The following is a 16693-nucleotide window of genomic DNA, read 5'->3' as shown; positions in this document are numbered from 1 at the left end:
GACTTTATATCACACAATTCTGACTTTATATCGCACAATTCTGACTTTATATCGCACAATTCTAACTTTATATCGCACAATTCTAACTTTATATCGCACAATTCTGACTTTATATCGCACAATTCTGATTTTATATTGCACAATTCTGACTTTATGCCTCACAATTCTGACTTTATATCGCACAATTCTAACTTTATATTGCACAATTCTAACTTTATATCGCACAATTCTGACTTTATATCGCACAATTCTGATTTTATATTGCACAATTCTGACTTTATGCCTCACAATTCTGACTTTATATCACACAATTCTGACTTTATATCGCACAATTCTGACTTTATATCGCACAATTCTGACTTTATATCGCACAATTCTGACTTTATATTGTACAATTCTGACTTTATGCATCACAATTCTGACTTTATATCGCACAATTCTGACTTTATAACACACAATTCTGACTTAATATCGCACGATTCTGACTTTATAACACAATTCTGACTTTATATCGCACGATTTTGACTTTATATCGCACAATTCTGACTTTATATTGCACGATTCTGACTTTATATCGTACAATTCTGACTTTATGCATCACAATTCTGACTTTATATAGAACAATTCTGAGTTTATAACACAATTCTGACTTTATATCGCACGATTTTGACTTTATATCGCACAATTATGACTTTATATCACACAATTCTGACTTTATGCATCACAATTCTGACTTTATATAGCACAATTCTGAGTTTATAACACAATTCTGACTTTATATCGCACAATTCTGACTTTATATCGCATAATTCTGACTTTATATCGCACAATTCGCACAATTCTGACTTTATATCGCATGATTCTGACTTTATATCGTACAATTCTGACTTTATATCATATATTATAAGTGTGTGTATTTACCTATAACTAGGTTGCAAGTTTAATCCTAAAAGAGGGTGAACTGGAGGGTGACTAAACCAGCTTGCTTGGGATCAAAAACATGTTGAGTAAAACTCATTTACAGTTGTATAATGATCCTTACAACTTCTACGAAATGCTGCAATAATTGCTGGAAGGTTTCCGGGTTAAAACTTAATGCTGTTTGTCCATTTGAATGAAAGCCTTTGACCACTTTAACTGTGTTTAATAATAAACCATTTCTTCAGGACAAAGAATTGAGCAAACAAAGCAAATACAGTTTTGAAATTTCAAGCACTCTCTCCTTGAGACTGAGTGAAGATTCACAAGTGGGCTTTTATTTAGGTTCATGCACACAATCCTACACATATAATGCAACAGAGGTTTGTTGGAGGGAAGCCAAACTTCACAGATGTACTTCAGCAGAGGAGGACAAACAGTTCTCTCTGAATATAGGAGGAACCACAGACAAAAACAAAGACACGGGTCCCCCTTCCAGGAACAAAACATACCGTCCTAGTTCATTTACATTTCACACTATCATATGTCATATATTTTATGACCATAAAGCAAATCACCCAAATGTTGGCATGCATGAAAACAACAACAGAACTTGTTTTGTACATCTGAAACCATGAAAGAGCAGTTTGTGCAATATGCAAATCTTAATATATGCATATGCAAGAAACTGTAAAAATATGTTCCTCATATTTCACACCAAAAATAGAAAAATATTATTTTGCATTAAATGCAGTATATTCAAAGGGCCATAAAGATTTTCTTTTAAACCCCAATTACTATAATACAAAAATATGTATTTTCCTTTATTGTAATATAATAAGACATATAATTTAAAATGTGCTTCTATTAAATACTACATTGTATGTGTGTGTGTGTGTGTGTGTGTGTGTGTATATATATATATATATATATATATATATATATATATATATATATATATATATACATTTAATTTGTGACTAAAAAAACATTTTATAACAATAACAGTAATGAAAATCTAACAAGAACCACTAGATTGTGAATGATAAGAACTTAAAAAATCTGTCTAATATATTTCTCATGAGCTTCACCCTTGTGTTTCCGGCATTAGGACCCAGAGGTCTATAGCTATAGAGTTAGAAACGCCCTTTTGTGTAATATATACAATCAACATCTCAGTGAGAACAGAACAGAACGTACAGTACTTTCATTCAGAAACATCTCTGCGGTCTGCTTCGATACAGTCTGATAAACATCTGCTGATGTTCAAGGCTCATCAAGCATCTAAAGGAACTCAGAGCAACGTTTACACAAGACTCACATTACATTGCTTTCTCTTTCCCCCTCAAGTTTAACATGAACTTTAACTTTTATTCTTATTATTTCAGCATTAATGCAGTAAGCTCATTGTAGGTGAGAGCTTTGACTGAGTGCTGTGCTTGCTTCAGTTCAAGGACAAAGACTTTAGGCTCTTATTTACATTCTTCTGTCGGTCCCCCGCTCTGGTTTTTCTACTCGACCGTGTGCAGCATGACTCCTACACACCCTCAGCCATTGTGTCAGCCAAACACAGTTTTTACACATGCTCAGTTGACTAAATAATAATTGCAGATGAATCCAATGAAAACAGACTGACAGAAGTCACTGAAAAACTTAATGGTAAAGATTTTAATTTGACACACTTCTACTCTTTGCAAAAGCCTCACGCTTTGAATAACTAAATGCATTGACAAACACATGGTTTGAACTTTGTGTGAGATTTTAACATGAAAAATTAGACACCAACAGAAAATGAAAATTATTTAATACGTTTTTAAAAATTTTTTATAACTGTTGAAATGTTCTAAAAAAAGACAAGGAACATTAATCCAAAAAAAAAAAAAAATAAATAAAATAATAATAATAAATTATAATAATAATATAAATATATATATATATATATATATATATATACACACACACACACACACACATATACATTCACACACACACACGCAAAATATTAAATTATATAAAATATATTTTAATACACACACACAACCAGTTTTTGTTGTACTACCCCATTTATACTTTTTAACTGGATAACTAATTGTTTTTGCAACAGATTTATGCGGATTCTGAACAATTTGAATAAATATATTTATCTTTTTTTTTAAATAGATGCAAACCGTTATTATTAAACTACACCAAGATTTTTTAAATGGAGAATCTGGCCTGTTTCATTCACTTATGACTGACAATTCAAATACATAGCCTAAATCTTATTTTTTTTTTGAGCACATTAAGAAAGTAAATAAAATTGATAATGATTTCATTAAAATCTTTCAACTTTATGTAAATATTTAAATGCACCCTTTGATCTTCATTTAAATAAATTCATACAACATTATGAATTGTGCTTAAAAAGGCTTTATTGTACATGTATTCAGAGTTCATGTAATATCAGACTGTGAAAACATGGGTTTAAAGTGTTCCTAAAGCCTTTAATCCAAAAACACAAGGCATATTTAAACACATGATCACAAAACATAATGTTGGCAATTATAAATCAGTGCAAAACATCATACACCTACAGTACATGTAACAAAAACAGGCTTATGAATATGTTTACGGGCACAGAATCTGATCTGTCTGTGCTGAATGCAGTCATGAGGTCGTGAATCCCAGGAGCTGCTCGATGGGTTTATATTTCCACTCATCCGCTTCCAGCTGCTCCACCAGTCCGGCCAGACGCTCCATCCGTGACACCTGCTGATCTGAGATCAGAGTCAATCCAGATCAACCATCAGTGAAGCTCAAATTCTCATGCAAACTCTAATGTGCACAGAGATTTAAAGGGACAGTCCACCCAAATTCTGAACTATAATGAACATCCTCCGTTTCTTCCCAGATCAGGATGAGTTTGTTTCTTCATCAGGTTTGGAGAAATGTAGCGCTGCATCAGTGTCTCATCAATGGATGCTCTGCAGTGAATGGGTGCCGTCAGAATGAGAGTCTGATAAAAACATCACAATAATCCACAGCACTCCAGTCCATCAGTGAACATCTGGAGAAGACAAAAGATGAAACACATCCAGCATTAAGATGATTTTAACTCAAATAATCCATAATAACACTTCCTCCAGTGAAAAAGTGTTCTGGTCTGAATCAGGAGAGAAATCTGCACAGATCAAGCAGCGTTTAAACAGATCTAAACTAATCTGTGAGAGACAACAGCAGATGCACTTTTACACTGCAGGATTATTTGAGTTAAAATCATCTTAATGCTGGATTTGTTTAATCTTTTGTCTTCTCCAGATGTTCACTGATGGACTGGAGTGCTGTGGATTATTGTGATGTTTTTATCAGACTCTCATTCTGACGGCACCCATTCACTGCAGAGCATCCGTTGATGAGACACTGATGCAATACTACATTTCTCCAAACCTGATGAAGAAACAAACTCATCCTGATCTTGGATGAACGGAGCGTGATCACATGTTCATTCAACATGCATTTTCAGCTGAACTATTCCTTTAAGTAAACCGAGTGTTTTTTGTTAACTCACCATGTTTGACCTGCTTCAATGTGGATGCAACTTGATAGCTGAAGACAGACTCGCATAAAAATCGATCAGATCCATCTGTGGGGAAAAAAGGCAAATGTATGCATGCTGTAGATTGTGAGTAAAAAACAGACTGAAGGACACAGAGTTGAACTGCTTCTTCTGTTTCAGTCTGTGCTGAGCTCATTATATAACAGGGTTTTGTGCCAGACAGTCTGTGCCATTTCTGAGCTACTGAAGGACAAAAAAGGAGTTCAGAAATGCTTAAGAAAGAGGGATACAGTGCACACACCCTCCATCATCTCTCCGGCTCCTTTGGGATACGTGTACAGCACTTTCCTGGGCGGGATGAGCTCGGAAGCACTGAAGCCGGATCCGATCACCGAGCTGCCGCTGACTCCTCCAGCCGAGGACGAGGACGAAGATGCTGCCATTCACAGTCTGTTCAGATCATCACAAACACAAGAACATGCCATAAACACAGCTCAACTCATGCACAGAGAGAGCTCGTGAGATAAAGACTAAAGAATCATCAAACACAAACATTCAGGTTTGGCCAAAACCTGGATTTCTTAAACACACGTTCTGTTGACTGAATATAAAATTATTTTTAAAATATATATATACATTTTATATAACTATATACAATAATATAATTTTAATACAAATATATATATATATATATATATATATATATATATATATATATATATATAAATCTATAAATACGTATTTACAAACATCTTTGCATTAAACAACACTTATACTCTTTGAAAAAACGTCACGCTTTCAATAAAAAGCTCTGTATGTCAGGTTATAGAAAAGCAGTAAACACACAGAACAATCACAGCATTGTTTATATTAATTATTTTTAACTTTGACGTTTTAATTAAAAACACAGTAAACAATGGCATTGACAATTTGGATTTATAAAAGCAACACTCGTAACAGAGGAAGAACACGAGTCATTAACAACCTTCCACAATTCATTAGCGTTTCACGAGCAATATATATATACTGGTATATATACAAGAATGAATCAAAATAAAGTGAAGTATGTGTAATATTTGTTAACCTGCGTCGCGCCGCTACTGTTTCCTCACTGCGTTCGTTTACGTCTAATTGACGCTGATCCGACGTCGCAGCGTCACCTGACGTCGTGGCGCCATGAGGCACATTTATTTATTTTTATTCAACCGTTAATTTACTACGTTATTGGACAGTGTTATTGTAATAAAAATATAAACGTCAATTTTAATGGAGACGTATCTTGACAATTGAAAGTTAATAGCTTGATATCGGTTACTTTTCTATTATTTAAATGCGTATTAAATATTTAAATATTATATATATTTCATTATAATATGTTAAGGATTGTATTATTATAATTATTTTAATTATTTTTTGATAATATTCTCTTGGCAGAGGGCTTTTAAGCGAGAAGCCGAAAGCGGAAGTGGAGTCTCCGTCTTCATCAACCGTTTCGTGCAAACACACAGCAGCTCAAAGGTAGAAAGATTAATCATTTAATTATGTTAAATAATTAATATGCATGCGTTCTTGGGTGTATATGGTCTGTGTTGATGTTTTTCATTTGTTCTGAGTTGTTTCGTGCGGTTTATTCGTGTTTATTTAGTTCAGACAGCCATCGGTTGAAGCACATGATCTATAAAAATATATTTGTATTCATTTATGAGACATTTAAACGTCTTTCTGCTGAATTTCAGTGTTTTCAGAAGATGTCATGAACGAACTGTTCTAGGAGACACTTCATCCCACCAAAATGATGATCTTGACAGTTGTGTTTCAGTGGAAACCTAATAAATTGATCATGTTTACTGACGAGCCTAGATTCTTTTTTCTTTTTTATAAATATAGATTTTTTTTCTGTTCAATGAATATGAAATGTCAGCATATAAATATTGTTAAATTGTAAGTTTTAGTTTATTTATAAGTATGTTTTATACATACACTGACATAAAAAAAAAAGTTTGGGATCACCAAGAATTTAATAAAAAATACAGAAAAATCAGTAAAATTGTGAAATATTATTGCAATTTAAAATAACAGTTCTATATCTTAATATACTATAAAATATAATTTATTTCTATGATGCACCGCTGTATTTTCAGCATAATTACTCCAGTCTTCAGAATCACATGATCTTCAGAAATCATTCTAATATGATGATTTATTATTATTATCAACGTTAGAAACTCTGATGAATCATAAGTTAAAAAAAAACAACATTTACTTAAAAATAGACCTCTTTTAGGAATCTGACTTCCTCTTTAGTGACTGTAATGTGGATCCTACAGGTATATTCCGGTCCACTGCTGTATATTTAGATGAACTGTTCTCTCTCTGTCTCTTCCAGCAGTTTGTGTGTGATGGAGATCTTGCGTCCGGCTCTCGTTAACATCAATGGAAGAATCTACAGAAAGAATCAAGTCCAGGAGGAGAGTTATGAAGAAGAAGAGGAGGAGGAGGATTATCCGTGTTCAGCCGCAGGTTTGTATTCACTCCACTACTTCGTGTCTTTAGTGTGACGTCATATGAAGTGAATGTGTTGTTCCACAGCGGCCGAGCCGTGTCTAGACGAACCGTGTGATGCGTACGACATCGAGCAGACGGACAGAGGCTTCCGCTGCGCCATAGACGTGCCCAGCGTCCTTTACAAGTCAGTACATGAGTTCTAGATCACCCTCACACACACTAAAGTGACTTTGATTGCTGCTTTTACATCTAGAATTTACAAAAAAGCTAGTTTTTAGTAAGACTTGGTAGGTTATGTTCAGCAATTTGCATTTTCTGCATCAAAATTGTGTGTTTTATATTATATATATTATATTTCACTATTTTGAGTTAATGTCTCACAATTCTGACTTTATTTCAAGCAATTCTGAATTTATCAGACTGCAATTTTTCACAAGTTTAGGATATAGTTTGAGTTAATTTCTCACTGTTTGAAGTTGAGTAAACACCTCACTTTTTTTTTTCCTGAGTTTATGCCTTCATGTTTATAGCGCACAATTCTTCGTTTTTAAGTGTACATCCCACAGTTTTGCATTAAAATCTCGCAATTCAGAGTTTTTAAAATTGCAAGTATACATCCTCTAATTATTACTTTTTGAGTTTGTCAATCACAAAATGCATATTCCCTTAAAAAATTCCATGTTTAATTCATATTAATGCACAAAATGATATCTTGTGCTCACAGTGAAATAAAATCATTAAGTATGTTAGATTTCTGTATATGTTTTCATTCTAATGCAGAAGTTTTTTCGCATGCATCTCGACTGTGTTCTCAGGTATATAATCGGGAAGAAGGGAGAGACTCGTAAGCGGCTGGAAACAGAGACGAAAACTTCCATCAGCATCCCGAAACAAGGCGTGGAAGGACAGATCGGTAAGATTATAAGACACAAACTCACATCTCAAACTCTCAGGGAATGCATTAAAGCATATGTGCATCAGCTCTAACAACCCATAATGCCTTAGCTACTGTATAGAAACTGCTGTAGGATGTTGTCTGTGAGTTTTGCATGCTTTAAACCCACGTTATGTTGAGATACAAGTCCTCTAGTTTGTTGCTCGTGTGTCTGTAGGTTGTTAGGTTTCGTTAGGCGTTAAATGAATGTGCAAGATGCGTTTGCAGCTAAAAACGAAGGTGCTGAGGTCGGAATGTTCTAGTAGCAGGATGTTCTGGTGTCAGTGTGTTGTTGTGTGAAGCGGTGAGGACTGTATGTTCTTCCTGTGGTTGTCCTGTGGCTTTACAGAAGTGCACGTCTGTGTGTGTGTGTGTGTGTGTGTTCAGTGATCACAGGTGCACACCGAGCAGCCGTCACCTCAGCTGTAACCCGCGTTGAGGTTTTGATCGACAGCTTTCGGAGGAAGCAGCCGTTCACACACTTCCTGTCGTTTGCACTGAATCATCCTCAGGTGCAGCAGGGCTTCCTGCGGTTTCGAGAGCAGGTGCTCGAGCGATGTGGACAGGTGAGAACATTTACTCGTGAAGACCACAATTACTCTATTAACACTGCAAGAATTCAATCTAGTATTGTAACACATGCATTTTGTATTATAATATATGATTAATGTAATATAAGATTTGTAATATAATATAATATAATGGTAACAGCAAAATTCACCCCCATTTACCTTCTTAATTATTGTTCCTGTTTTTATTGTTGCCAGTAGTGTTAAAATTTGTAATTTAATATTTGTTATTTTAGGATTAGATTATATAGTTTAACATGATATAACAAAATAAAGATACAGCAGAATTTATTCTATTTAATATCTGGACATATTGTTGGTAGTAGTTAATGCATAAATTCAATTTAATGTTAATTTAAAGATTTAATTTAATTTTACTTGCATAAATTTAATTATATATTTTTTCTTTCTTCTTGGATGAATTGTTGGTAGTAGTTAATGCATAAGTTTAATGTAAATTTAAAGATTTAATTTCATTTTAATTTTATTTGCATACATTTTTGTAAAATTTTTTATTGTTGTTATTATTATTATTATTATTATTATTTTTTTTTACTTCCTTGACATTGTTCCCCGTAGTTAATGCATAAATTTAATTTAAATTTAATGATCTAATTTAAAGATTTAAATTTAATTTAGTTTAATTTTTGTTTTATTTCATTTTTATTGCATAAATTCAATTTAATGTTAATCTAAATATTTAATTTTAATTTGTTTTATTTGAATAAATGAAATTTTATTTATTTATTATTATTATTTATTTTATTTTATTTATTACATTTATGCATAAATTAAATGTAATGTTAATTTAAATATTTAATTAAAATTGTCTTCTCTTCTAGTAAGGTTAATGTAAAATATAGTTTATTATTTATATTATATTATTATCTTATTGTCTTATTGTTGCCAGTACGTAATGCAAACGTTAAATATAATATTAATGTAGAAATATAATCAGGTTAATAAATATATTAATTATTATGTTATATTATATTAAAAGGTTAATGGCATAATGTGATACAGTCACAGTAAAATCCACTCTGTTTACTGTTTCCTGAGTTCTTGATCCTGGTCTTGTTGTGAATGATTAACAGTGGTGATAAAAGCATCTCTGAAACGTTGGCTAGGTTTGTGTCTCATCTCTTTGAGTTGGTGTTGATGTGTGGTGTGCAGGACGCAGGGGTGGATGAGAGCATCTTCCAGAACCCAGCCAAGCTCCACCTGACCATCGGCACGCTGGCCCTGCTGAACGAACAGGAAGTGACACGTGCGAGCGAGCTCCTGCAGCAGTGCCAGGATGTCATCAGGTCATTACTGCAGTCTGTGAAGCATCAGAACAGACCGCAGCGACGGTCAGCAGAGTCAATGTGCTGCTTTATCTCCACAGAGACATAACTGAAGCCAAACCACTTCCTGTGGAGGTCCGAGGAATTGAGTATATGAATGATGACCCCTCGATGGTGGACGTTCTGTATGCCAAAGTCAGGGTTCAAGACGGATCTGACAAGTACGATACCATTATATACATATCGTATATATCAATATATTGTTTATATTTAATTCTGATTCCGCCACTTTGCTTGTTTGCCTTCTCTGTGCTGTGCTCGCCCCCACCTCCAGATTAGTCCAGATATGGACTAATATCTGCAAATATTAAGCCGGAACAGTCTATTTAAATCTGAATCCTGCATGTTCTGCGTGCCTGTGTTAATGAGCGTCATATATCACATCATAGACTGTAGTATTGAATTATCTATTACTATTGTTCAGCAGAATGTACATAGCCTAGTACTACTATTAAAATGAAACGAACATAATTTTTTAAGAAATAACACAACATTTCTTCCATGTTTTATTTTTAATAGTAAATCCCCTTTGTTTACCAAAAAAATAAAGTTTGCTTAATTTTTAATAATTAAAAGATAAATTAAATGAATGTTTTATGCCTTCATTTGATAATCAGAAAAATGTAAATACACAGAATTTCAGAGGGGAAAAAACATTTCATAAGGCTATTTTAAGTTTTTTTTTTTTTTTCTTTTTTTTTTTTACAAATTAAGTTGTTTTTATGCATTTAAATAATTACACATGCTAAAACACATAATTAGGTAACGATAAAACATATGGTGAAGAAAAAATAAAACATTTCATAGAGCCCTAAAAGTAATATTTGGCATATTATTATTATTATTATACTTTTTTTTTTTTTTTTTTTTAGTTTTTGGGGGGGTTATTTTTCCTGTAAAGATATCAAGATATATATCGTATATCGAGATATATTTTTTGCTCCATATCGCCCAGCCCTAATTGTACGGTTGTCTTAGTATTATTTATGATACATGACAGTATTTATTAATATTTTGAATTAGATTTAATATTTTAATTTTAGTTCGTAAGTTATGTGGTTTGCCATTTTTAATAATTCTATTTAACTTTAGTTTTATTTCTATTTCAGTGTTTGTCATCTTAGTACTACAAAATATGTTTTGAATCATTTGAATGAAATTAAAGCTGAATAGGAATATTTATAAAAAACTAACAAAAGTTACAAAAGCACATGAAGTTACTTAAACTTAAATTTAAAAATGATTACATTTTTTTTTTTTTATTTAATTAAATAAAATATAAATATTAAATGAAGACGTAAACATGAAACAAAAAATAAAAGTTGTCTAGGCAGCTAGATGAAATAAAAAAAATAAGTTTACGTTTTTCATCAAATATTTATATTTTATTTTAATTAGCTAATATTATTTTTAATAGTTTTAATTTTAGATGTACACTTTTGGCATTAATATTTTTTTTTTGTCTATGTAGCTTTCATTGTATGTCAGTTTTAGTAATTTTTGTAATTGCCAAAGCAGAATTGATTTTTTTTTTTTTTTTTTTTTTGTACGATTACGTTTTTCATCTTTATATTTGATTAAAACAGATTTAAAATACAGATTTATTTTAATTAACAAACATTTATTTTAATAGTTTTAATTCTAGTTTAAGTACTAGTATTTTTGTGCTTTTGTCATTTTTATAAGGTGAAGATATTTTTTAAAATGACATTTTCAGTTTTACTCATTGATGTGTGCGTGTGTCTGTCTCTGTGCGTGTGTGTGTGTCTCTGTCTCTGTGTGTGTGTGTGTGTGTATGTTTGTGTCTCTGTGCGTGTGTGTGTGTCTCTCTGTGTGTGTGTGTGTGTGTGTGTGTGTGTGTGCAGGCTCCAGCAGATCGCTGACAGGCTCGTGGAGTGTTTCTCAGCTGCTGGTCTGATGGAGAGAGAGCGGGAGCGAGTGAAGATTCATGGCACCATCATGAACACATTGTTCCGGAAAGATCCGTCAGGTGAGATGCTCCTCAGTCCCCATCACTGACCCCAGATCAGCTTCAATCCCTCATCACAAACACACACAGGATCTCCATCACTGTTACTGAATCAAGCAGACGCTAAACTCCCCGCACAGAACCAGAGAGCAGCGTGTTGATCAGGAGTCTGTGTGTCAGAAGCGTTTTCTTAAGTGCTTTTATCATCTTTGTTAGTTTCTTTATAAATGCTCCTATTGAGCTTTAATTTCATTTCAGTTTTAGTTTCATTTTAGTACTTTCACTTTTAGGTATTTAACTTAAATGCCTTGTCAACTGACTGAAATAAAATAAGTTGAGGTACAAAAATTACAGCTAAATAGAATTAATGAAAAATAAAAGCACGTAAAGCTAAAACTATTAGAAATATTTTGAAATGGAATTTAACAGATGGAAAACAAAAATAATACATTTTGCATGAGCAACTAATTGAAATGAAATATGTATTACTAGATTTAACTAAAATTGTAATAAAATTAAAGCTTAAAATATATAAAAAAACTAACCAAATGAGTGCAATTAAAACTAATAAAATAAAATGTAAACATAAAATAAAATACAAATACTTGATGAATTTTTTTTTTATTATTTTTTTTATTATTATAAATATAATTTTTCATTTTATTCATTTTTAAGAATGCGTCTGTTTGGCTTATATTTTCAGTAATTTCTGTCCTTGTTTAGAGCTGCAGGACGCTGGTCAGGAATGATGTAAGCAGACCAGCAGTGTTTATCAGGAGATTGTTTGTCAGGATGTTTTCCACGGTTGTGAACGTGGTCTTCTCCCGAACACAAGGCTCTTATTCAGAGTCTGTCCGTGTTTGTGTTCAGTGCTGACCGCTGCTCTGTCCGAGCTCATGTTTAGGAGCTGAGTAATGTTATTCAGACCACGACGTGATCATCACATGAAATACAGACTCTAACCTGACCTGTGTTTCTCTCAGCGGAGGACCGAGGAGCTTCGGCGAGACCCAGCGCTAAAGAGCGAGAAGCTTTTAATGCCAAAAACATCTTACAGGTGAGGAATGTGACCAAAGTGACAGCAAAGACATTTATAACGTTTCACATTTCTAATAAATGCTCTTCTTTTGAACTTTATATTCATCTGTGAATCCTGAAAAAAATGCAACAGAAATATTGAGCAGAGCACAGCTGTGTTCAACATTGATAATAATCAGAAATGTTTCTCGAGCAGTAAATCATCATATTATTCTGATTTCTGAAGATCATGTGACACTGAAGACTGGAGGAATGATGCTGAAAATACAGCGGAGCATCACAGAAATAAATTACACTTTAACACAGATTCACACAGAAAACAGATGTTTTACATTAGAATAATATTTCATCATTTTACTGTGTTTTTTTAACAAGTCTTGCTGAGTAGAAGAGACAAAGTGTTTATAAATACATCCACTTATAGATCACATACAATATAAAATCAGATCAAACCAGACACCACGAGAGGAGACGAGATATAATAGATACAAATGAAGTATTTATCAACTCACAGATGAGTAATTTCCCTCTTCAGTGTTTGTTATTGTGTATGAATATAGCAGTGATTACAGTAAACACTTCTGCTGTCACAAAAACTGTGTATCCTGATAATAACACAGTATTAAATGATGATTATGCTCATACGGCGGTATATTGTGTATGTGATATAAACTATGTTCATTATTCATGGTACTTGTGATACTCCATGCTGTTACCGTGGAACAAAACACCATTTTCTGTTAAATGTCCAAATCAATTAGCAGCAGCACAGTATAGAAACACAGAGCAGTAAAGTGTGGTTTCTGAAGCCCCCTGGTGGCAGCCAGCGGAACTACTAGATATTTTGTATCTTACACACACACACACACACACTATCACTGTTTCACTCACTCACACACACACTTTCTCTCTCTCTCTCTCTCTCTCTCTCTCTCTCTCTCTCACTCTCACACACACACACACACACACACACACACACTCTTGGGCTGTTTTTAGGGCAGGAGCAGCTTGTCCCGTCCAGAAGAGGCTACGCTGCTTTCTCAGAACTCCTGTTCCATGATATGGTCTGAATCATTCTGGGAATGAAATGAAGGTTGACGTAAACAACAGAATTTGCTCTTTCTCTGAGCATGTGTTCTCTGGTTCTGGAGCGTGTGACCGCACACACACACACACACACACACCGCACATGTGAGGGAGTGTGAAGTGTCTCTTCTGAATCCCCCTTCAGCTGGTTTCTGACTCTGTTTCTCCACAGATGTTCGGGGAGGTTTATTTCGGCGCGTTTGAGCTGAACTCGGTGCAGATCTCTCAGAGATTCTCCACGGACAGCACGGGATACTATTCCTCAGCGGGATGCGTCACATTCTCATGACGGGACACTAAAACACCGCTCTGGACGTTGCTGATGAATGCATCCAAACTCACTGTTAAGAAACTGGATTGAGCAATAAAAATCTGTCATGCATTGTAAATATTAATATAAAAACCATAAAGAGCATTTTAATGGAAAATTGCTTGTGTGTGCCCTTAATTGCAGAATCATGTCCTGAATATCTCTAGGCCTTTCCCCTGAAGTTTTAGTTGCATGTATTTGCACAGGAGAGTCTATAACTGATGCATCGGTGCAGTGTGTTATAAACCCAGAGCTGCGACTGTAGCGTCTGTTTCTTAAAGTGAGCTCTTTAATCAAACCAAATTCAGAGTAATGCAGTTGATTTTGCAGGTTTTGGTGATGCTGATGGATAAAAAATCTCAATGAAAGCAACTACTATAAGTTTAAAACCTGTATGATAAAGAGACGAGTCTATGCACTTCAGTGAGTTTTATCATGGGTAAGTGTGTTATCAAATGCCGTTTACTTTAAAGTACCGTATTTTCCGGACTATAAGTCGCACTTTTTCATAGTTTGGCGGGTCCTGTGACTTATAGTCAGGTGTGACTTATTTATCAAAATTAATTTGACATGAACCGAGAGAGATGAACCAAGAGAAAACATTACCGTCTCCAGCCGCCAGAGGGCGCTCTATGCTGCTCAGTTCTCCTGTAGTCTACACTGAAGACACAGAGCGCCCTCTCGTGGCTGGAGACGGTAATGTTTTCTCTTGGTTCTAAATAAATGCGACTTATAGTCCAGTGCAACTTACAGTGCGAAAAATACGGTAAGAAAAGAATCATGTTCCATCAAGATATTTATTAAATTTCCTACTGTAAATATATAAAAACTTATTTTTTGATTAGTAATATTCATTGCTAAGAATTAATTCTGACAACTTTAAAGATTATTTTCTCAATGATTTTCAAATAGTTGTATCTCAGCCTTATAAATCTTATTTATTCAGCTTCCATCTGATGTATAAATCTCAATTTCACAAAAATTGACCCTTATGACTGGTTTTGTGCTTCAGGGTCACAAATATGGACTACTGAGACTCTTTCCAATAATGCATTTTGTAATTTAATCGAGAAAAAGGACAAAAAAAAGTAGTTTTTCCACACTCTCAGGGCTGCAGATGAATACAAGGACAAATACATCAATGTTAAAGTAATCTCACACAGAAATTTACCAGCGTTCAGGATCGGAGGCGAATAAACGGTGACGAAATATATATTTGGGTGAACTGTTGCTTTAAATTTGAAAGCCGGTAATAATGAAATGACCTCCCGCTGGATGGCGCTATTTAGCTACACATCTATTCTCACACGAGATTAATTTCAATTCAATTCAGTTTGCCAGACTCATGTCCAAAAGCCACGCAAGACAGGACAGATAAAAACAAACAAAACAAACAAACAACAATCAGTAAGAAAAAAAAGCAAATACAATAATTATCTCTGCGCAATCTATCAAGTGTTTACTTTTGCATGAATGAAAGACACATATATGCAATATATGTTGTATATATGTTTATATCCCGCATTTTTGCATTAATTATTTCATATAAGTATTTTTCATTACTGCAGAAGTCTATAAAAGCGTTTGAGAATAGATGTGTAAATAGCGCCATCCAGCGGTCATAGACTGTGAGTGCAGCAGACGTGCACGCGCACTGATGGGAATAACAGCCTATTATTAGCAGGCAGACACAGTTGCTATGAGCAAAGTTGTAAAAGTAATATATATTTAAAAAATATTCATATTGGTTAGGTGATCCTTTAATTTGGACCTAAATGTGTTCAGTCACAAACAGGCGAAGAGAATCTGGAAAACAGAACATCTTTAAAAACATTATCCTTCATATTCTATTATAGTGTGGGTTTATTTTTTGAATTAGATTTTTTTTTTAACTTTGAGTAATTTTGTCTTGTGAAATTTTGTGTTTGTCCTTTTTTAAATATGTATATTCTTCATACATATATTTAGAATGTATTTTCCCCCCATGCTTTTAGTATTAGTTCATTATAATTACCTTGCCTTAAAATTATATTTATATTTATTTTTTTTGTTTTTACCTTAATTTTATTAATTTTAGTTATTTTAGTACATCAGGCTTCCTTGGCAACTAGCTAAAATATTAAATTTTTTATTTCAGTTAGAATTTATTTAGTTTTATTTTTAGTGAACTGCTTTAAAACAAGATACTTGAGAACTGAGATTGAATTAAATTATTGTTTCCCCATTAGAAAAAAAGTTTTGCTCAAAGATAAAAGCAATTGATCGACTGTTCGGTTTTCCTTCTCAAGCAAACGTTTCTTTGAGGATGTTTAGATTATTATTTTTTTTTACGGGAAAACAAGACAAAGACTGATTTCTGTGCTTTGTTTTTTTCCATCTCGTTGTGGCAAAAATGAAATTGGAAGTGAATTTTAGTTAATTATTATTCACTGAAATCAGTTCATGAATCAATAATTCATCTTAATAACACAATGATCATCCGC

General features: G+C 33.5%; 2 protein-coding genes across 2 annotated transcripts; one reads left to right on the top strand and one right to left on the bottom strand.

Annotated features, from left to right (window-relative positions):
* Window positions 1-3311: 3311 nt before the first annotated feature.
* On the bottom strand, window positions 3312-5610 carry anapc16 (anaphase promoting complex subunit 16). The gene is made up of 4 exons (XM_052612046.1): window positions 5538-5610; window positions 4755-4903; window positions 4466-4540; window positions 3312-3674 (listed from the first exon to the last, which is right to left on the bottom strand). Exons 2-4 carry the CDS (start codon window positions 4894-4896, stop codon window positions 3565-3567), a joined length of 327 nt encoding a protein of 108 aa, XP_052468006.1. The 5' UTR covers window positions 4897-4903; window positions 5538-5610; the 3' UTR covers window positions 3312-3564.
* Window positions 5611-5641: 31 nt separating this feature from the next.
* On the top strand, window positions 5642-14328 carry ascc1 (activating signal cointegrator 1 complex subunit 1). The gene is made up of 11 exons (XM_052612036.1): window positions 5642-5745; window positions 5888-5971; window positions 6840-6973; window positions 7043-7142; window positions 7774-7871; window positions 8280-8458; window positions 9635-9768; window positions 9849-9968; window positions 11673-11797; window positions 12760-12833; window positions 14073-14328. Exons 3-11 carry the CDS (start codon window positions 6853-6855, stop codon window positions 14187-14189), a joined length of 1068 nt encoding a protein of 355 aa, XP_052467996.1. The 5' UTR covers window positions 5642-5745; window positions 5888-5971; window positions 6840-6852; the 3' UTR covers window positions 14190-14328.
* The last annotated feature ends 2365 nt before the right edge of the window (window positions 14329-16693 follow it).

Source organism: Carassius gibelio, chromosome A12 (assembly GCF_023724105.1).
Source record: "Carassius gibelio isolate Cgi1373 ecotype wild population from Czech Republic chromosome A12, carGib1.2-hapl.c, whole genome shotgun sequence".
Taxonomy (NCBI): Eukaryota; Metazoa; Chordata; class Actinopteri; order Cypriniformes; family Cyprinidae; genus Carassius; species Carassius gibelio.
Note: the sequence above shows the minus strand (reverse complement) of the source record. Positions and strands in the feature narration are given on the sequence as shown.